We start from the raw sequence: 22,188 nt of genomic DNA, 5'->3' as shown, positions 1-22,188 counted from the left end.
GTCTTCTGTGCAGGACGCAGGGTCTTCTGTGCATGACATGGGGTCTACTGTGCAGGACGCGTGGCTTTCTGTGCAGGACGCGGGGTCTTCTGTGCAGGACGCGGGGTCTTCTGTGCAGGACACGGGGTCTTCTGTGCAGGATGCGGGGTCTTCTGTGCAGGACGCAGGGTCTTCTGTGCAGGACGCAGGGTCTTCTGTGCATGACATGGGGTCTACTGTGCAGGACGCGTGGCTTTCTGTGCAGGACGTGGGGTCTTCTGTGCAGGACGTGGGTCTTCTGTGCAGGACGCAGGGTCTTCTGTGCAGGACATGGGGTCTACTGTGCAGGACGCGTGGCTTTCTGTGCAGGACGCGGGGTCTTCTGTGCAGGACGCAGGGTCTTCTGTGCAGGACGCAGGGTCTTCTGTGCATGACATGGGGTCTACTGTGCAGGACGCGTGGCTTTCTGTGCAGGACGCGGGGTCTTCTGTGCAGGACGCGGGGTCTTCTGTGCAGGACGCGGGGTCTTCTGTGCAGGAAGCAGGGTCTTCTGTGCAGGAGGATGGGGGGGGGTCAAACATTTTTAGCTTCCACTACACAAAACTTTCTTCCATATTAGAACACAGCAGAAACGAGTCCACAAGTCGCGGTTTCACCAATTGTTGAAGGTCTGAGTCATCAATTCCTCCAGGACAAGCGATCGCCAATCTCCGCAGCGCGGCCTGGGAAATCAGAATGACAAGGGTTAATACAAGGATATATATTATATGAGATGAAGAAAGCGCTAAATGACACCGAAGGCCGAGCATTCAGCTGCATCTACACTGCAGATTATTGGCACAATCGTCCTTAATGACTCTCAAATTACCATTCTCTTTCCGTGTAAACAGGCTCCGATCACCCGATGAAGGACAAAAGATTATTTTTTCTCTGCAGCACATTGTCCTGTGTAACCAGTATGCGCTGCCGAGAACATTGGAAGCCTGTGTGCACGGATGGTCTATTACAGATCGCTCCGACACATCATTAACCACAATCTGCCCGTGTAATCCCAGTATAAAAAAGATCACTGAGATTGAGGAATGCAATCTATTGCTCCCTGTTATCAGCCATGAGGTGACAGATACTGGCCGCTCTTCTTATATCACTTCTGTACTGTAATAGGTTGTGACTGATATCAGCTCCTGCACTGTTATATCCCGCAGTTAGTACACTTTATTATTAGTATTGGATACAACGGCTGCAGGCTTATGCTGTTATTACTGTGTTCCGCAGATGCCGTTGTATTTGGGGCTATATTATTTGCCAGTGTTTGTGAATACTGCAGTGTTTGACCTCTCTAGGTGCTTTTTCTTGCTCTTCCTATAATTCTCCAGGCCGCGATGAAGCTGTACTGTATGTCCCTAGCAGAGCACTTCATTCTCCCACAATGTCTGAGATCTGATGATTCTGCTGAAAGCTGAAATCCGCAACAGGAAATGAGTTCAGCCACATCCAAGCAAAGAGCCGGCAAGGCTTGGTGACCACATTGGGACTAGGAATCTTCCAGAGATTCTCGTCTCCTGCTTACATGTAAGAAACTCAGTGCTTACACACAAAGAGGCTGGGACTGGTCCATCGAGGAGCTGGAGAATCCTCCGGTGGGCCTGACCAGCACTGACTAGCGATGGGAAGCCCCTACCCCTCATACCCTGGATCTGCTCTGCGCTGTTCAGCTAATCCGCATTCACACCCGCATACTCCCTCATTTCTCTGCTGAACTGGTGCAATTTTACCTCATTTGCTTGACAAAAAAATAATAAAGTTATGGCTCTTGGGAAAAAAGAAGATAAAACAAAAGTGAAAACTTTCCTTCTTGTTAAAAGTTCTTGCCCATGGTGGAAAAAAAAACATCCAGTTAAAACCAGAAGTTTCCATCCACTATATATAAAGACATATCTCCAGGGTCTTCTCAGTATCTGACATGACATCGGAATAAACCTTTCCCGTTTCAGGTCAATTAGGATTACCAGAATTATTAATATTTGCCAAATGCCAGAATAACAAGAGAGACAGAGAATGTTTTATGAAAAAAATGTTTCAGCTCACCCCTTGGCGTCCTCCGGATAGCAGGAACCACACCGTTGCACGGAGCCGCCCTGGCCTGGCGGATACAAGTCCAAACACACAGTAATCTCCAGTGAGCTCAGGCAGGAATCATGGATGATTAAGACTCTTTTGAGTTGAAACGCGTTGGATTTTTTACCATCCACTGGGGTATCCACTACCTGTAACATGTTCTTTTAACGAAAAGAAATAAAGGAATATTTTTTATGACTACTTTCCTGCCTGAGATCGTTGGAGATTACTGTGTGTTTAGACAATGTTTTATGGCATTTTTATTTCTTACTGCAAAGTCAGATGTTTCCATCCATTTCATTAGTATTTGGTATCTTTGACCTTACACTGAGTGACTTGGGTTAGACGTTTGGGATCTCCTTCCACAAGTTTCTCACAATAGTTGGTCGGAATTTGGGCCCATTCCTCCTGACAAAACTTGTGTAACTGCTCCATGTTTGTAGGTGGCCTTGCTCGCACCGGCCTTTTCACCTTTTCCCATATATTTTAAGTAGGATTGACATTAGGGCTTTGTGATGCTCCCCCAAAAAAAACATTGACTTTGTTATCCTTAAGCCACTTGGTTACAATTTTGGCAGTATGCTTCAGGTCATTGTCCATTTAGAAGACCCAAGCTTTAACTTCCTGGCTGATGTCTTGAGATGTTTCTTCAGTATTGCCACATAATCTTCTTTTCTCACAATGTCATATATTTTGTGCACCAGTCCCTCCTGCAGCAAAACAACCCCACAACATGATGCCGCCACCACCGTGTTTCACAGTGGGGATGGTGTTCTTAGGCTTCCCAGCTTCTCCCTTTTTCCTGCAAATGTAACGATCATCATTATGCCCAAAAAGTTAAATTTTAGTTTTATCACACCACAGGACACGTCTCTATAAATTAAGGTCTTTGTTCCTGTGTGCATTTGCAAACATTAATCTGGCTTTTTATGTTTCTTTTGGAGTAATGGCTTCTTCCTAGCAGTGGACTTTCAGCCCATGTTGATAAAGTACTCGTTTCACTGTGAATAGTGACACAATCTTACCAGCTTCCGCCATCATCTCCACAAGGTCTTTTGCTTTTGTCCTTGAGTTGATATGCACATGTTGGACCAAAGTACGCTCATCTCTGGGACACAGAACCCATCTCCCTCCTGAGTGCTTTGATGACTGGACATTCCCATCTTGTTTGTAGTTCCGTATACTTGTTTGTACAGATGAACGAGGCGCCTTCGAGTACCTTGAAATTGTACCCAAGGATGAGCCAGACTTGTTCAAGTCCACAATTCTCCTACTGATTTCTTGGCTGATTTCTTGAGTCTTTCCCATGATGCTACACAAACAAGCAGTGTGTTTCAGGTGTGCATTAAAATACATCTACACATGTCTCTAACTCAGATGTTGCTAAAAAATCAGAAGCTTCCAAACACATGACATCATCATATGGGCAGTCCAGAATTGTTTAAAGGCGCAATCAGTAATCTTAGTGAAACATCTGACTTTGCAGTAAGTAATAAAAATGCCTTAAAACATTCTCTCTCTCTGTCTCTCTTGTTATTCTGGCATTTGGCAAATATTAATTAATTATGGTAATCCTAATTGTCCTAAGACAGGAAAGGTTTATTCTGATATTCTGATATTTTAGGCTCTGCCCACAGTAGGGCGCATGCACACTTATATTTTAAGCTCTGCCTACAGTAGGGTGCATGCACACTTATATTTTAGGCTCTGTCCCCAGCAGGGTGCATGCACACTTATATTTTAGGCTCTGCCCACAGTAGGGCGCATACACACTTATATTTTAGGCTCTGTCCGCAGTAGGGCGCATGCGCACTTATATTTTAGGCTCTGTCCGCAGTAGGGCGCATGCGCACTTATATTTTAGGCTCTGTCCCAAGTAGGGCGCATGCACACTTATACTTTAGGCTCTGTCCGCAGTAGGGAGCATGCGCACTTATATTTTAGGCTCTGTCCCCAGCAGGGTGCATGCGCACTTATACTTTAGGCTCTGTCCGCAGTAGGGCGCATGCACACTTATATTTTAGGCTCTGTCCCCAGTAGGGCGCATTCACACTTATATTTTAGGCTCTGTCGCCAGTAGGGCACATGCACACTTATATTTTAGGCTCTGCCAGCAGTACGGCGCATGCACACTTATATTTTAAGCTCTGTCCGCAGTAGGATGCATGCACACTTATATTTTAGGCTCTGTCTGCAGTAGGGCGCATGCACACTTATATTTTAGGCTCTGTCTGCAGTAGGGTGCATGTGCACTTATATTTTAGGCTCTGTCCCCAGTAGGGCGCATGCACACTTATACTTTAGCTACACCAAAAAAGAAAACGGATGGCACTCACCGGTTAAAATCTTCTTTATTCCAACTGAGACCAGTAGAAGCGCTACTGCAGCGCGAAACGGCTGTCGTCATTTCCACTCCCGCTCCCATCCTCCCTATGCCGATGTTTTAAAGTATTGGAATAAAGAAGATTTTAACCGGTGAGTGCCATCTGTTTTCTTTTTTGGTATAGCCGCTGTGACTAATTGCTTTGGAGTGGCACCCCGGTTTATGGAGTACTTCTCATAGTACACATATTTGCAGTACCAGCTTACACAGCTATTTTTGCAATGAATGAGCTTCCCGGCTGTGCGGATTAACACTTTGTTGGAGACACTTATACTTTAGGCTCTGTCCGTATTAGGGCGGATGCACACTTATACTTCAGGCTCTGTCCCCAGTAGGGCGCATGCACACTTATACTTTAGGCTCTGTCCTCAGTAGGACGCATGCACACATACTTTAGGCTCTGTCCTCAGTAGAGCGCATGCACACTTATACTTTAGGCTCTGTCCTCAGTAGGACGCATGCACCACTTATACTTTAGGCTCTGTCCCCAGTAGGGCGCATGCATACTTATACTTTAGGCTCTGTCCCCAGTAGGGTGCATGCACACTTATATTTTAGGCTCTGTCCTCAGTACGGCACATGCACACTTATGCTTTAGGCTCTGTCCCCAGTAAGGAGCATGCACACTTATATTTTAGGCTCTGTCCTCAGTAGGGCGCATGCGCACTTATATTTTGGGCTCTGTACTCAGTAAGGCGCATGTGCACAGGTGCGAGATTTCGCCTGGCAGGAGGACGCTGATCAGCTGCCAGGAGGAGGGCTAGACATTTCAGCAGGGACGCCTGTCGGGCCAGCAGAGTTTACATGGAGCGTGGGAGAGTTTCTATAGGCTTTTGCAGGGTAGACAGGGAGTCAGTGGGATATATACTCCTGCATGGAATGCCGCACATGCGCTGATTAAGGTGCTAGTCTTCATTCACACGTGAGAATGCTGATGACAGGTTCTCTTTACAGAATGACTGTACAACGTGGAAAGAAAAACAAAAGCAATTTCCAAAAGGCACCAAACAAAAGGTGAAGGGTCCAATCTCTTTCTTCTTTCTTTAAACAGAGTGGAGTGAAGAGAATCCCCCTAGTGGTCTGCAATCCCACAATGCATTGAGGCAACAACATTTAATGTTATGAGACCCGTTACAATGTGTCATCTGAATATGAAAATTACCAGACAGGCCACGAGGACGGCGTCACTGCTGAACCTCTCCTCTGGTTGGCGGCAAAGAGCAATGAGGCGTGGGATACCTGCCAAGAGAAAAGCGGGAGGTCTAAACAATAGGTGCTGTCGCCGGTATACAGCTATATATTATCTACAGGTACCATGCACTGTGTATACTTATATATAACCTATAGGTACCATACACCGGAATATGGAAATATATCATCTATATGTACTGTACACCAGTATATAGCTATATATCATCTGTAGGCAGCATACATCGATATAAAGCTTTACAGTGTGTACAGAAAGTATTCACACCCCTTTACATTTTTCACTCTTTGTTTCATTGCAGCCATTTGGTAAATTCAACAAAGTTCATTTTTTTCTCATTAATGTGCACTCTGCACCCCATCTTCACTGGAAAAAAACAGAAATGTGGACATTTTTTCAAATTTGTTACAGAAGAAAAGCTGAAATATCCCATGGTCATAAGTATTCAGCCCCTTTGCTCAGACACTCCTATGTAAGTGACATGCTGTCCATTTCCTTGCGATCCTCCTTGAGATGGTTCTACTCCCTCATTGGAGTCCAGCTGTGTGTAATTAAACTGATAGGACTTGATTTGTAAAGGCGCACACCTGTCTATATAAGACCTCACAGCTCACAGTGCATGTCACACCAAATGAGAATCATGAGGTCAAAGGAACCGGCCAAGGAGCTCAGAGACAGAATTGTGGCAAGACACAGATCTGGCCAAGGATACAAAAGAATTTCTGCAGTACTCAAGGTTCCTAAGAGCACAGTGGCCTCCATAATCCTTACATGGAATAAGTTTGGGACCACCAGAAGTCTTCCTAGACCTGGCCGTCCAGCCACACTGAGCAATCGTGGGAGAAGAGCCTTGGTGAGAGAGGTAAAGAAGAACCCCAAGATCACTGTGGCTGAGCTCCACAGATGCAGTAGGGATATGGGAGAAAGATCCACAAAGTCAACTATCACTGCAGCTCTCCACCAGTCGGGTCTTTATGGCAGAGTGGCCGACGGAAGCCTCTCCTCAGTGCCAGACATATGAAAGCCTGCATAGAGTTTGCTAAAAACACATGAAGGACTCCCAGACTATGAGATATAAGATTCTCTGGTCTGATGAGAGAAAGATAGAACTTTTTGGTGATAATTCTAAGCGGTATGTGTGGAGAAAACCAGGCACTGCTCATCACCTGCCCAATACAATCCCAACAGTGAAACATGGTGGTGGCAGCATCATGCTATGGGGGTGTTTTTCAGCTTCAGGGTCAGGACGACTGGTTGCAATGGAAGGAAACATTAATGCGGCCAATTACAGAGATATCTTGAATGAAAACCTCTTCCAGAGTGCTCTGGACGTCAGACTTGACCAAAGGTTCACCTTCTAACAAGACAATGACCCTAAGCACACAGCTAAGATAACAAAGGAGAGGCTTCAGAACAACTCTGTGACCATTCCTGACTGGCCCAGCCAGAGCCCAGACCTAAACCCAATGGAGCATCTCTGGAGAGACCTGAAAATGGCTGTCCACCAACGTTCACCATCCATCCTGACGGAACTGGAGAGGATCTGCAAGGAATAATGGCAGGGGATCAACAAATCCAGGGGTGGAAAACTTGTTGCATCATTATCAAGAAGACTCATGGCTGCACTAGCTCAAAAGGTGCGTCTACTCAACACTGAGAAAACGGGCTGAACACTTATGACCATGGGAGATTTCAGGTTTTCTTTTTTCATAAATTTTCAAAAATTTCTACATTTCCGTATTTTTCCAGTGAAGATGGGGTGCAGAGTGTACATTAATGAGAAAAAATGAACTTTATTGAATTTACCAAATGGCTGCAATGAAACAGAGTGAAGAATATAAAGGGGTCTGAATACTTTCCGTACCCACTGTAGCTGTATATCATCTATAGGTACCATACACCAGTACATAACCGTATACTATCTATAGGTACCACTTCAACTTACCAGTATACATTCTTACATATACAGTGCTCAGCATAAATGAGTACACCCCATGTGAAGAGTCAGATGTTACTCAATATCTCGCTGGACACAAGAACAGTTTCCAATTTCTGACAATTCTCGGTTTCACAGATCATTATCCCCCATAACAGCACAGGAAGGTTAGAATATAACTTATCACAAAAACTTCAGTTTTATTCCAGTTGATACAAGCGTGAGTACACCCCCATCAATACCTCCTCAATCGAATACTGTGTGTAATTGTGGTGTTTGCAGGTACGCAGGATGCAGTGACGAGTCACGAGACAATAAGGTGCTTTCTATATTATCGTTTATAAGACTAGAGGGAACTTTCCTCAGTCCCGGCCTGATCACCAAAAGTGGTAACACGGGTTGCCCTCACAGGGGGTTCTATACAAGCACACACAAACGGGTAGAGCACGACTACTTCGCCGGTCACTATAGGGCCGCGGTATGGCCGACTACGGGTCCTTAATTACAAAGTCAACTTAGCCGTCCAGACGTCCCTCGCCGTTCGGGTTGGTGGTCTTTCGGCGTAGTAGTTGCTGGGCCCAGTTGCTGAGGCGATGACAAAGTCTTCGCGCACTCCGGCGCGCTGATGACACTGGAGCCCCACAGGCTCCAGCGGAGTCCTTGGACAGTTGGGCCCCAGCCCCTGGCCTGGGGCAAGCGGCAGCGATGTGTGGTGGCGAATGACAGGCCACCTGCGCAGCTAGCAGCTGCAACGGGGGGTCCGCGGTCAGTAGAGGCCCGGCCCCTGCTGCGGACCGGAGCGGGACAGTGGTGGCTGGTGGGATGCCCGGGTCTACTGTAGTGCCACTATTAGGGCGACCCGCAGATGCGACGGGGAAGTCCTCTTCATTATCCAGGTCCCAGACCGGGGGCAGGGGGTCGGGGACCTGGAGGGTCAGTTCGAGCCGCGGGGGATCGGTAGACGTACAAGGTCGTAACATGTTAGGGTGCACAACTCGAGTGAGAGGCGCGCTGTTTCCTTTGGATTGTATTTCGTACACAGGCCCATCGGGGCTTATTTGGCGCAACACTCGGTACGGGTTCACTTCCCACCATGGTTCTAACTTGTTTTGGGGGCGTTGATCAAGTACGAGTACCCGATGCCCAGTCAGAAGGTCAATGGGTGGGGGCAGTGCTCCCCCCTGGTGTTCTAGATCCTGGAGCTTTGTATGGACGATACGGTGGAGGGTCTGCAGCCGGTGCCTGTGGTTTCTGACCCATGAGGATACCCCAGTCTAGGGTTGAGGTTCTACTGGGTTCCATTCCACTTCCGTAATTCCTTTTCCTTCCCGCCCGAACAGCAATGAGTAGGGGGTGTAACCAGTCACTCGATGCACCCGATTGTTATATACCCACACCAACTCGGGGACATATTCAGGCCAGCGGGCCTTGCAGTCGCTCTCCAAGGTGCACAGCATTTGGATTAGCGTACGATTGAATCGTTCGCAAGCTCCATTTCCCTGCGGGTGGTATGGCGTAGTCCGAGACTTATCAATACCGTAAAGATGGTGTAGCTCTTCCATTACTTTTCTTAGGAAGCATGCCCCTTGGTCCAAATGTATTCGTTGTGGACAGCCGTACACTTGAATAAAGTTCTTACAAATCGCATAGGCGGCCGACTCCGCTGTTTGGTGTTGGGTGAGGGTGACCACGGCAAACTTGGTGAAATGGTCCACCATAACGAGACAATGTTCATACCCCTGATAGGCAGGACTTATGGTTAGATAGTCCAAAGTAAGAAGCTCCAGAGGGGCTGATGTTACAATAGTTTGCACCGGGGCTCGTTGCGCAGGGGGTTTAGCGAGCTCACACGGGCGGCAGGTTCGACAAACTTCTTCTACAGCAGCGTGCAAGCGTGGGTGGTACACTATCTGCTGCAGCCATTGTAAAGTCTTTTGAGCACCAAAATGAGCCCCCTTTTCATGGGCTTCCCGGGCCAGTTGGTTGAGATGGGCTCCGGGCACGATCACCTGCCATATCGTAGCTGATGTGGTTCGTGACATGGCTTTTCGATATAAAAGTCCTTTTCTGATGGCTAGTTTTCCCACTGATATAGTATAAGAAATGTTTATTCAGCATTGCAAAAATTTGTATGTTCCTGTACTGTCAACTTTGTTTACCTTGCAGCCCGCGGACGTGCTGTGTTTAACGGGGGGGTATGTGGCGCCCCTGAGGCTCAGTCGCCATAGAGGTACTGCACCTTCTCCTAAGGTGTAGTGCCCCACCATCCAGGTAAGGTGGGAACTCCTTTCCACGATCCAACACTCGCACCCCACACAACAGGGTAGTTCTGCACAACCACATTGCGGCTCAGTGCTTAGAGAGTAGCAGAGCACCTTTGGTGGTTCCCTGCTTGGAACACTGGATGTGCTGGGAGGTGGGTGGAGTTAAGATACATAAAAGAGTGGGAAAGTGTAGGATGTCAGGTTCAGTCTGACAGAAGGTCAGTCGGGTAGGAAGTCACTCAGACAGGAGTGAGGATCCCTGGAAGAAGGGATGGAGGAAGGAGTGCTGCAGCTGCCTCAGTGATCTGAGCCAGCTGGCACAGGAAAGGAAAAGAAGGAGAAAGACGTAGAACTGAAACCTAAGCTTCCATAAGAAAGAGAGACAAGTACGGAACAAAGGAGGAGAGAGAACAGAGAGGACGTGGGTTAGAAGAGGAACCCTGCCTATAGGTTCTCAGCGCAAGGCTGGGGCCCGATCCCAAGGTTGTATGGACACTTATGCTTCTGCAGCAGACACCGGTGGAGTAGTTGGCTGTAAATGCACTACTCCCATCTAAGACTTGGGGCACAACAGCAATTGGATAGAGAGCTGGGACTCGGGAGAAGGGAGTCCCCAAAGCAGGCTACAGCTGTCTGCCGTACGAGTAGAGTTCTTGGGAACATCTGTCAGGAGGAACTCCAGAGTACCACGGTACTGGAGATCTTCACACTTAAAGGCGCTATAGAGGAGACATTCAGGAAAGGCACATAAGTTAGCGGAGTGTTGGAGGGGAACTTTCCATCTTGCCTGGGGGTTGGCTGGGTCCCTCACCCGGAGGACACGGCACAGAAGCGGGCCCTACTGACTGTGAGTAAAGCGTTGGAACTACATGCCCTGGTGTCCTCCATTCCTTCCTGCGTCCGTCTGCCTAACACTGCTACATCCCTTGCGCCAGACACTACACCACCTAAGTGTCCCCACATCTACACTGGCCTGGGACAACAGCCCTGCCTGAGGGGGGCTATGCCATCGTTGCTGCGCCACACCATCTGTCCCGGAGGATCTGTTTGCGGCGTCGGCTTGACACCTCCCTTGCCGAACACCACAGGTGGCGTCACGAACTTTTACATTCCACCATTTACATTCCCCCATTGATTTGGGCGCCCAGGGCCACGGACCGGGTCACCGCTGCTGTGACACATCCCGCTGACACCGGCCCGGTACCGAGTACCCCACGGCCCTGGGAGGGCGACCCAGATGTGCCCCCCGACACCAGCGGCTTATGTGTCCCCCGACACCAGCGGCTCATGAGCCCCCACATAAGGACAGGGTCACCACCAGGTCTCCCTTTAGGCTCCGTGCAGTTTTGTCTTTTCACAGTTGTCTCGGTCTCATTTCTCCCTTGTCCCGGTGTCTCCCTATTTTTCAGCCGGTGTCCTGGCACATTGTAGGCGGCTATTTTGTGTCTGGGCTTTGAGCGGTTCCTCCCTGGATGCCCCCCATGCTGCGGCTCCTCTGCACTGCGTGCCGGATTGTGCCCCATTCAGCTTTCTTCTTCTTTAGATAATTGCAGGGATCTTACATGAGGATTTTCTTCTCTTCTCACCAGAAGACACTCCTGCTTCTGTGGTGATTTCTGTAGTCGCTGGATGTCACTGTGAGATGCTGCAGTTTAATCTTTCTTACATTTTTTATCCCTTTTTCTCCAGTATCTGTCTGATGAGTGAAGCTGCGCTGATAGTATTGTAGCCTTCACCTTTCTCAGGTCTTGTGACATTTCTCTTCCATGTGGTGCCATTGCCAACAGCATGTAATGGGCAGGAGTTTTCTGTGTTTAGTATTGCCCTCTAAGGCCACGTTCTCAAGGTCAGTAATGGGCAGTGCTTTGGACGCAGCACATGTTCGCTGCAGGCTTTTGTACGCAGGTGATTCTGCATCTGATCAAAGTTCCAGTACATTGTACGGGTGAAATTTATCTTGCAGAGACTCGCGTCTCCATGAGATAAATTGGCATGCTGTGGTCTGGAAAGACACGCCGCATGTCTGTCTCCGTAGCTGATCCGCAGGCGTTGGTGCACATATAGTAGACATGGGATTTCTTGAAATCCATCCACCATGCTGTAACATCTGGATGCTGCGGGTTGGACGCTGCACAAGTACGCAGCATCCAACCCACAGCGTTTACTGACTGGGACCATACCTTTATAGTGGCCCGTCTGCTGGACACCGTGCGATTAAGGATTAGACTCATCTGTGGGTGAATTCTGTTCCTTACAACTCTGTAGTCTAAACTTTAGCTTCGCTTCTAAGACTTTCATTGGGGTGTACTCATTTTTACAACATGGTCTTTAATGAATTTGTTACGAAAATTTACTTTTTGGGTGAAAAATAAAAAATCTTGTTTGCAATCAGTGAACAAAATTTTGGGGCGTATTCTGTAATATGGTGTCCTATAGGAAATGTTCATTCTGAAAGGAAACTAAAGGTTTTCTGATACATCTATTGGGGTGTACTCACTTATGCTGAGCACTGTGTGTCCCAGTACTGTACACCAGTGCCATATAGTCATATAAGCTATAGGCCCCAGTACTGTACACCAGTGCCATAAAGTCATATAAGCTATAGGTCCCAGTACTGTACACCAGTGCCATATAGTAATATAAGCTATAGGTCCCAGTACTGTACACCAGTGCCATATAGTAATATAAGCTATAGGTCCCAGTACTGTACACCAGTGCCATATAGTAATATAAGCTATAGGCCCCAGTACTGTACACCAGTGCCATATAGTCATATAAGCTATAGGTCCCAGTACTGTACACCAGTGCCATATAGTAATATAAGCTATAGGCCCCAGTACTGTACACCAGTGCCATATAGTAATATAAGCTATAGGTCCCAGTACTGTACACCAGTGCCATATAGTCATATAAGCTATAGGCCCCAGTACTGTACACCAGTGCCATATAGTAATATAAGCTATAGGTCCCAGTACTGTACACCAGTGCCATATAGTAATATAAGCTATAGGCCCCAGTACTGTACACCAGTGCCATATAGTAATATAAGCTATAGGCCCCAGTACTGTACACCAGTGCCATATAGTAATATAAGCTATAGGTCCCAGTACTGTACACCAGTGCCATATAGTCATATAAGCTATAGGCCCCAGTACTGTACACCAGTGCCATATAGTCATATAAGCTATAGGCCCCAGTACTGTACACCAGTGCCATATAGTCATATAAGCTATAGGCCCCAGTACTGTACACCAGGGCCATATAGTCATATAAGCTATAGGCCCCAGTACTGTACACCAGTGCCATATAGTCATATAAGCTATAGGCCCCAGTACTGTACACCAGGGCCATATAGTCATATAAGCTATAGGCCCCAGTACTGTACACCAGTGCCATATAGTCATATAAGCTATAGGTCCCAGTACTGTACACCAGTGCCATATAGTAATATAAGCTATAGGTCCCAGTACTGTACACCAGTGCCATATAGTAATATAAGCTATAGGTCCCAGTACTGTACACCAGTGCCATATAGTCATATAAGCTATAGGTCCCAGTACTGTACACCAGTGCCATATAGTAATATAAGCTATAGGTCCCAGTACTGTACACCAGTGCCATATAGTCATATAAGCTATAGGTCTCAGTACTGTACACCAGGGCCATATAGTCATATACGCTATAGGCCCCAGTACTGTACACCAGTGCCATATAGTCATATAAGCTATAGGCCCCAGTACTGTACACCAGTGCCATATAGTCATATAAGCTATAGGCCCCAGTACTGTACACCAGTGCCATATAGTCATATAAGCTATAGGTCCCAGTACTGTACACCAGTGCCATATAGTCATATAAGCTATAGGTCCCAGTACTGTACACCAGGGCCATATAGTCATATAAGCTATAGGTCCCAGTACTGTACACCAGGGCCATATAGTCGCATAAGCTATAGGCCCCAGTACTGTACACCAGGGCCATATAGTCGTATAAGCTATAGGTCCCAGTACTGTACACCAGGGCCATATAGTCGTATAAGCTATAGGTCCCAGTACTGTACACCAGGGCCATATAGTCGTATAAGCTATAGGTCCCAGTACTGTACACCAGGGCCATATAGTCCTATAAGCTATAGGTTCCAGTACTGTACACCAGGGCCATATAGTCATATAAGCTATAGGTCCCAGTACTGTACACCAGGGCCATATAGTCGTATAAGCTATAGGTCCCAGTACTGTACACCAGGGCCATATAGTCGTATAAGCTATAGGTCCCAGTACTGTACACCAGGGCCATATAGTCATATAAGCTATAGGTCCCAGTACTGTACACCAGGGCCATATAGTCGTATAAGCTATAGGTCCCAGTACTGTACACCAGGGCCATATAGTCGCATAAGCTATAGGTCCCAGTACTGTACACCAGGGCCATATAGTCATATAAGCTATAGGTCCCAGTACTGTACACCAGGGCCATATAGTCATATAAGCTATAGGTCCCAGTACTGTACACCAGGGCCATATAGTCGTATAAGCTATAGGTCCCAGTACTGTACACCAGGGCCATATAGTCGTATAAGCTATAGATCCCAGTACTGTACACCAGGGCCATATAGTCATATAAGGTATAGGTCCCAGTACTGTACACCAGGGCCATATAGTCGTATAATCTATAGGTCCCAGTACTGTACACCAGGGCCATATAGTCATATAAGCTATAGGTCCCAGTACTGTACACCAGGGCCATATAGTCATATAAGCTATAGGTCCCAGTACTGTACACCAGGGCCATATAGTCGTATAAGCTATAGGTCCCAGTACTGTACACCAGGGCCATATAGTCATATAAGCTATAGGTAGGTACATAGACTGGACACCAGTATATTGATGATGGCTATAGGTATCAGTATGCACCTTTATATTCTACAGGTCGCACTATTCTGTACCACTGCTAGACTATATCTCTCCCAAACCCCTCTTCTGTCTTCTCTGCAGACTCTTCTGTCCTCATCAGAACACCTCTGTTTTCCTCCTCTGTTCTCCTCTTCCAGCTCCTCCTCTTCTGTCCTTATCCAGACACCTGTCCTCCTCCACCTGCCGGATGCCTCTGTCCTCCTCCTCCTCCTCACCCTCCTGACACTTCTGTTCCAACCTCCTGTCCTCCTCCAGACTCCTCTTCATGCCTCCCTTCAGACTCCTCTGTCCTCCTCCTCTATCCTCCTCCCCCTCCAAGCTCCTCCTGAACACTTCTCTGTCCTCTACCCTCTATACTCCTGTCCTCTTCATCCACCCTCCTCTGTTCTCCTTCACCCTCCAGACTCCTCTGCCCTCCTCTAACTCCTCCAGTACCATCTGTCCTTCTTCCTCCTCCAGACTCCTCTGTCTTCTTCCTGCTCCAGACTCCTATGTCCTCCTCCTCCACCCTCTATATTCCTCTTTCCTCCTCCTCCTTCACCCTCCAGATTCCTCTGTCCTCCGCCTCCTACATTCAGACTCCTCTGTCCTTCGCCTCCTGCCTCCAAATGCCTCTGTCGTCCTCCAGACTCATCTGTTACCCTCCTCCAGACTCCTTTGTCCTCCTTCTCTTCCTCCTACACCCTCCTCTGTCCGTCCTCCTTCTCCTACAGACTCCTTTGTCTTCCTCCTCCTGCTATAGACTCCTCTGCCCTCCTCCTCCAGACTCCTCTGTCCTCCTCCTCCACACTCCTCTGTCCTCCTCCTCCAGACTCCTCTGTCCTCCTCCTCCAGACTCCTCTGTCCTCCTCCTCCACACTCCTCTGTCCTCCTCCTCCAGACTCCTCTGTCTTCCTCCTCTATACTCCTCTGTCCTCCTCTTCCACAGTCCTCTGTCTTCCTCCTCTATACTCCTCTGTCCTCCTCCAGACTCCTCTGTCCTCCTCCAGATTCCTCTGTCCTCCTCCTCCAGACTCCTCTGTCCTCCTCCTCCAGACTCCTCTGTCCTCCTCCTCCAGACTCCTCTGTTCCTTGCAGCACCTCCTGGTAGACCAGTGCATTGCTGCAGTATATTGCAGTAGTAGTGTGATAGTCTCATGTAGAAACACATCTCCCACAGTGCACTGCAGCGAGTGCCGTGCATTCTGAGCGCTGCGTCCGCGCCGTGCACCCACCGTCTCTGGCGGCAGAGTTCGTGGGTTTGCTCTGGTGCTGTGTACGTACAGTCATGCTTTATGGCAGATTGTGCGATCTCTGGATCCCGGCAGAGGCGTGCGAGAGTGACGGCTGATTTCTGCAGAACCCGCTCACAGGCGGATATCTCGGCGGCGCTCCCGGTGAGGGTCTTCTCGGCCAGCATGCTGATGAGTGCCAGGACCCCTGTGTGAGAAGGAGAAGCGTCGTCACAAAGTGACAGAGATCTGCGTCACCATCAATACTGAGCGCAAGGATGATCCACAGGAAAATGGGAAAGCTGGCAGAGAGTCAGCAGAGGGTCCCGAGAGGGGAAAGGACTCCAGCGGGGTCTAAAAGGGAGAAAGTCATCAGAGAGTGATATTACCAGAATTAAGTTATAGATGTACAAAGAAAAGAAAGCAACAAATACGAGCAGAGAGGAAAACACCGGAAACACCCAGGAAATACCCCGGAAATATCCGAGAAACACTCCGGAAACACCCAGGAAATACCCCAGAAATATACCCCAAAACACCCAGGAAACACCCAGGAAATATCCGAGAAACACTCCGGAAACACCCAGGAAATACCCCGGAAATATCCGAGAAACACTCCGGAAACACCCAGGAAATACCCCAGAAATATACCCAAAAACACCCAGGAAACACCCCGGAAATACCCCGGAAATATCCGAGAAACACTCCGGAAACACCCAGGAAATACCCCGGAAATATCCGAGAAACACTCCGGAAACACCCAGGAAATACCCCGGAAATATCCGAGAAACACTCCGGAAACACCCAGGAAATACCCCGGAAATATCTGAGAAACACTCCGGAAACACCCAGGAAATACCCCGGAAATATCCGAGAAACACTCCGGAAACACCCAGGAAATACCCCGGAAATATCCGAGAAACACTCCGGAAACACCCAGGAAATACCCCAGAAATATACCCAAAAACACAAAGGAAACACCCCGGAAATACCCCGGAAATATCCGAGAAACACTCCGGAAACACCCAGGAAATACCCCGGAAATATCCGAGAAACACTCCGGAAACACCCAGGAAATACCCCGGAAATATCCGAGAAACACTCCGGAAACACCCAGGAAATACCCCGGAAATATCCGAGAAACACTCCGGAAACACCCAGGAAATACCCCGGAAATATCTGAGAAACACTCCGGAAACACCCAGGAAATACCCCGGAAATATCCGAGAAACACTCCGGAAACACCCAGGAAATACCCCGGAAATATCCGAGAAACACTCCGGAAACACCCAGGAAATACCCCAGAAATATACCCAAAAACACAAAGGAAACACCCCGGAAATACCCCGGAAATATCCGAGAAACACTCCGGAAACACCCAGGAAATACCCCGGAAATATCCGAGAAACACTCCGGAAACACCCAGGAAATACCCCGGAAATATCCGAGAAACACTCCGGAAACACCCAGGAAATACCCCGGAAATATCCGAGAAACACTCCGGAAACACCCAGGAAATACCCCGGAAATATCCGAGAAATACCCCGGAAACACTCCGGAAATATCCCAGAAATATACCCAGAAACACCCAGGAAATACCCCGGAAATATCCGAGAAACACTCCGGAAACACCCAGGAAATACCCCAGAAATATCCGAGAAACACTCCGGAAACACCCAGGAAATACCCCGGAAATATCCGAGAAACACTCCGGAAACACCCAGGAAATACCCCGGAAATATCCGAGAAATACCCCGGAAACACTCCGGAAATACCCCAGAAATATACCCAGAAACACCCAGGAAATACCCCGGAAATATCCGAGAAACACTCCGGAAACACCCAGGAAATACCCCGGAAATATCCGAGAAACACTCCGGAAACACCCAGGAAATACCCCAGAAATATCCGAGAAACACTCCGGAAACACCCAGGAAATACCCCGGAAATATCCGAGAAACACTCCGGAAACAGCCAGGAAATACCCCGGAAATATCCGAGAAATACCCCGGAAACACTCCGGAAATACCCCAGAAATATACCCAGAAACACCCAGGAAACACCCCGGAAATACCCCGGAAATATCCGAGAAACACTCCGGAAACACCCAGGAAATACCCCGGAAATATCCGAGAAACACTCCGGAAACACCCAGGAAATACCCCGGAAATATCCGAGAAACACTCCGGAAACACCCAGGAAATACCCCGGAAATATCTGAGAAACACTCCGGAAACACCCAGGAAATACCCCGGAAATATCCGAGAAACACTCCGGAAACACCCAGGAAATACCCCGGAAATATCCGAGAAACACGCCGGAAACACCCAGGAAATACCCCAGAAATATACCCAAAAACACAAAGGAAACACCCCGGAAATACCCCGGAAATATCCGAGAAACACTCCGGAAACACCCAGGAAATACCCCGGAAATATCCGAGAAACACTCCGGAAACACCCAGGAAATACCCCGGAAATATCCGAGAAACACTCCGGAAACACCCAGGAAATACCCCGGAAATATCCGAGAAACACTCCGGAAACACCCAGGAAATACCCCGGAAATATCCGAGAAATACCCCGGAAACACTCCGGAAATATCCCAGAAATATACCCAGAAACACCCAGGAAATACCCCGGAAATATCCGAGAAACACTCCGGAAACACCCAGGAAATACCCCAGAAATATCCGAGAAACACTCCGGAAACACCCAGGAAATACCCCGGAAATATCCGAGAAACACTCCGGAAACACCCAGGAAATACCCCGGAAATATCCGAGAAATACCCCAGAAACACTCCGGAAATACCCCAGAAATATACCCAGAAACACCCAGGAAATACCCCGGAAATATCCGAGAAACACTCCGGAAACACCCAGGAAATACCCCGGAAATATCCGAGAAACACTCCGGAAACACCCAGGAAATACCCCAGAAATATCCGAGAAACACTCCGGAAACACCCAGGAAATACCCCGGAAATATCCGAGAAACACTCCGGAAACAGCCAGGAAATACCCCGGAAATATCCGAGAAATACCCCGGAAACACTCCGGAAATACCCCAGAAATATACCCAGAAACACCCAGGAAATACCCCGGAAATATCCGAGAAACACTCCGGAAACACCCAGGAAATACCCCGGAAATATCCGAGAAACACTCCGGAAACACCCAGGAAATACCCCAGAAATATCCGAGAAACACTCCGGAAACACCCAGGAAATACCCCAGAAATATCCGAGAAACACTCCGGAAACACCCAGGAAATACCCCGGAAATATCCGAGAAACACTCCGGAAACACCCAGGAAATACCCCGGAAATATCCCTGAAACATACCCAGAAACACCCAGGAAATACCCCGGAAATATCCCTGAAATATACCCAGAAACACCCAGGAAATACCCGGGAAATATCCCTGAAATATACCCAGAAACACCCAGGAAATACCCGGGAAATATCCCTGAAAACATCCAGGAAATACCCCGGAAATATCCGAAAAAACACTCCGGAAACACCCAGGAAATACCCCAGAAATATCCCTGAAACACCCAGGAAATACCCCAGAAATATCCCTGAAATATACCCAGAAATATACCTGAAATATACCCAGAAACACCCAGTAAACAGCCCAGAAATATCCGAGAAACACTCCGGAAATACCCCAGAAATATCCCTGAAATATACCCAGAAATACCCCAGAAATATCCCTGAAATATACCCAGAAACACCCAGGAAATACCCCGGAAATATCCCTGAAAACATCCAGGAAATACCCCGGAAATATCCCTGAAATATACCCAGTAATACCCCGGAAATATCCCAGAAATATACCCAGAAACACCCAGTAAACACCCCAGAAATATCCGAGAAACACTCCGGAAACACCCAGGAAATACCCCGGAAATATCCGAGAAACACTCCGGAAACACCCAGGAAATACCCCGGAAATATCCGAGAAACACGCCGGAAACACCCAGGAAATACCCCAGAAATATACCCAAAAACACAAAGGAAACACCCCGGAAATACCCCGGAAATATCCGAGAAACACTCCGGAAACACCCAGGAAATACCCCGGAAATATCCGAGAAACACTCCGGAAACACCCAGGAAATACCCCGGAAATATCCGAGAAATACCCCGGAAACACTCCGGAAATATCCCAGAAATATACCCCAAAACACCCAGGAAATACCCCGGAAATATCCGAGAAACACTCCGGAAACACCCAGGAAATACCCCAGAAATATCCGAGAAACACTCCGGAAACACCCAGGAAATACCCCGGAAATATCCGAGAAACACTCCGGAAACACCCAGGAAATACCCCGGAAATATCCGAGAAATACCCCGGAAACACTCCGGAAATACCCCAGAAATATACCCAGAAACACCCAGGAAATACCCCGGAAATATCCGAGAAACACTCCGGAAACACCCAGGAAATACCCCGGAAATATCCGAGAAACACTCCGGAAACACCCAGGAAATACCCCAGAAATATCCGAGAAACACTCCGGAAACACCCAGGAAATACCCCGGAAATATCCGAGAAACACTCCGGAAACAGCCAGGAAATACCCCGGAAATATCCGAGAAATACCCCGGAAACACTCCGGAAATACCCCAGAAATATACCCAGAAACACCCAGGAAATACCCCGGAAATATCCGAGAAACACTCCGGAAACACCCAGGAAATACCCCGGAAATATCCGAGAAACACTCCGGAAACACCCAGGAAATACCCCAGAAATATCCGAGAAACACTCCGGAAACACCCAGAAAATACCCCAGAAATATCCGAGAAACACTCCGGAAACACCCAGGAAATACCCCGGAAATATCCGAGAAACACTCCGGAAACACCCAGGAAATACCCCGGAAATATCCCTGAAACATACCCAGAAACACCCAGGAAATACCCCGGAAATATCCCTGAAATATACCCAGAAACACCCAGGAAATACCCGGGAAATATCCCTGAAATATACCCAGAAACACCCAGGAAATACCCGGGAAATATCCCTGAAAACATCCAGGAAATACCCCGGAAATATCCGAGAAACACTCCGGAAACACCCAGGAAATACCCCAGAAATATCCCTGAAACACCCAGGAAATACCCCAGAAATATCCCTGAAATATACCCAGAAATATACCTGAAATATACCCAGAAACACCCAGTAAACAGCCCAGAAATATCCGAGAAACACTCCGGAAATACCCCAGAAATATCCCTGAAATATACCCAGAAATACCCCAGAAATATCCCTGAAATATACCCAGAAACACCCAGGAAATACCCCGGAAATATCCCTGAAAACATCAAGGAAATACCCCGGAAATATCCCTGAAATATACCCAGTAATACCCCGGAAATATCCCAGAAATATACCCAGAAACACCCAGTAAACACCCCAGAAATATCCGAGAAACACTCCGGAAATACCCCAGAAATATCCCTGAAATATACCCAGAAACACCCAGGAAATACCCCGGAAATATCCCTGAAATATACCCAGAAACACCCAGGAAATACCCGGGAAATATCCCTGAAATATATCCAGAAACACCCAGGAAATACCCCAGAAATATCCCTGAAATATAACCAGAAACACCCAGGAAATACCCCGGAAATATCCCTGAAATATAGCCAGAAACACCCAGGAAATACCCCGGAAATATCCCTGTAACACCCAGGAAATACCCCGGAAATATCCCGGAAATATACCCAGAAACACCCAGGAAATACCCCGGAAATATCCCTGAAATATACCCAGAAACACCCAGGAAATACCCCGGAAATATACCCAGAAACACCCAGGAAATATCCCTGAAATATACCCAGAAATACACAGGAAATATCCCTGAAATATACCCAGAAACACCCAGGAAACACCCCGGAAATATCCCTGAAATATACCCAGAAACACCCAGGAAATACCCGGGAAATATCCCTGAAAACATCCAGGAAATACCCCGGAAATATCCGAGAAACACTCCGGAAACACCCAGGAAATACCCCAGAAATATCCCTGAAACACCCAGGAAATACCCCAGAAATATCCCTGAAATATACCCAGAAATATCCTTGAAATATACCCAGAAACACCCAGTAAACAGCCCAGAAATATCCGAGAAACACTCCGGAAATACCCCAGAAATA

The 22,188-nt window shown here is 47.7% G+C and overlaps 1 protein-coding gene across 1 annotated transcript in view; it reads right to left on the bottom strand.

Moving 5' to 3' along the window:
* Window positions 1-418: 418 nt before the first annotated feature.
* Window positions 419-22,188, bottom strand: part of INSC (INSC spindle orientation adaptor protein) — a 395,604-nt gene continuing 373,834 nt past the window's right edge. The window contains exons 11-13 of the mRNA XM_073550745.1: window positions 16,064-16,219; window positions 5,643-5,719; window positions 419-701 (exon numbers count right to left, since the gene is read on the bottom strand). Of these exons, the coding sequence (XP_073406846.1) occupies window positions 573-701; window positions 5,643-5,719; window positions 16,064-16,219 (362 nt within the window). The 3' untranslated portion in view covers window positions 419-572. The remainder of the gene's footprint in view (window positions 702-5,642; window positions 5,720-16,063; window positions 16,220-22,188) is intronic.

This window comes from Dendrobates tinctorius, unplaced genomic scaffold (genome assembly GCF_039654945.1).
Source record: "Dendrobates tinctorius isolate UK_male_01 unplaced genomic scaffold, ASM3965494v1 ptg000168l, whole genome shotgun sequence".
NCBI lineage: Eukaryota > Metazoa > Chordata > Amphibia > Anura > Dendrobatidae > Dendrobates > Dendrobates tinctorius.
The sequence above is the reverse complement of the archived record's forward strand: the minus strand, read 5'-3'. Positions and strand labels throughout refer to the sequence as shown.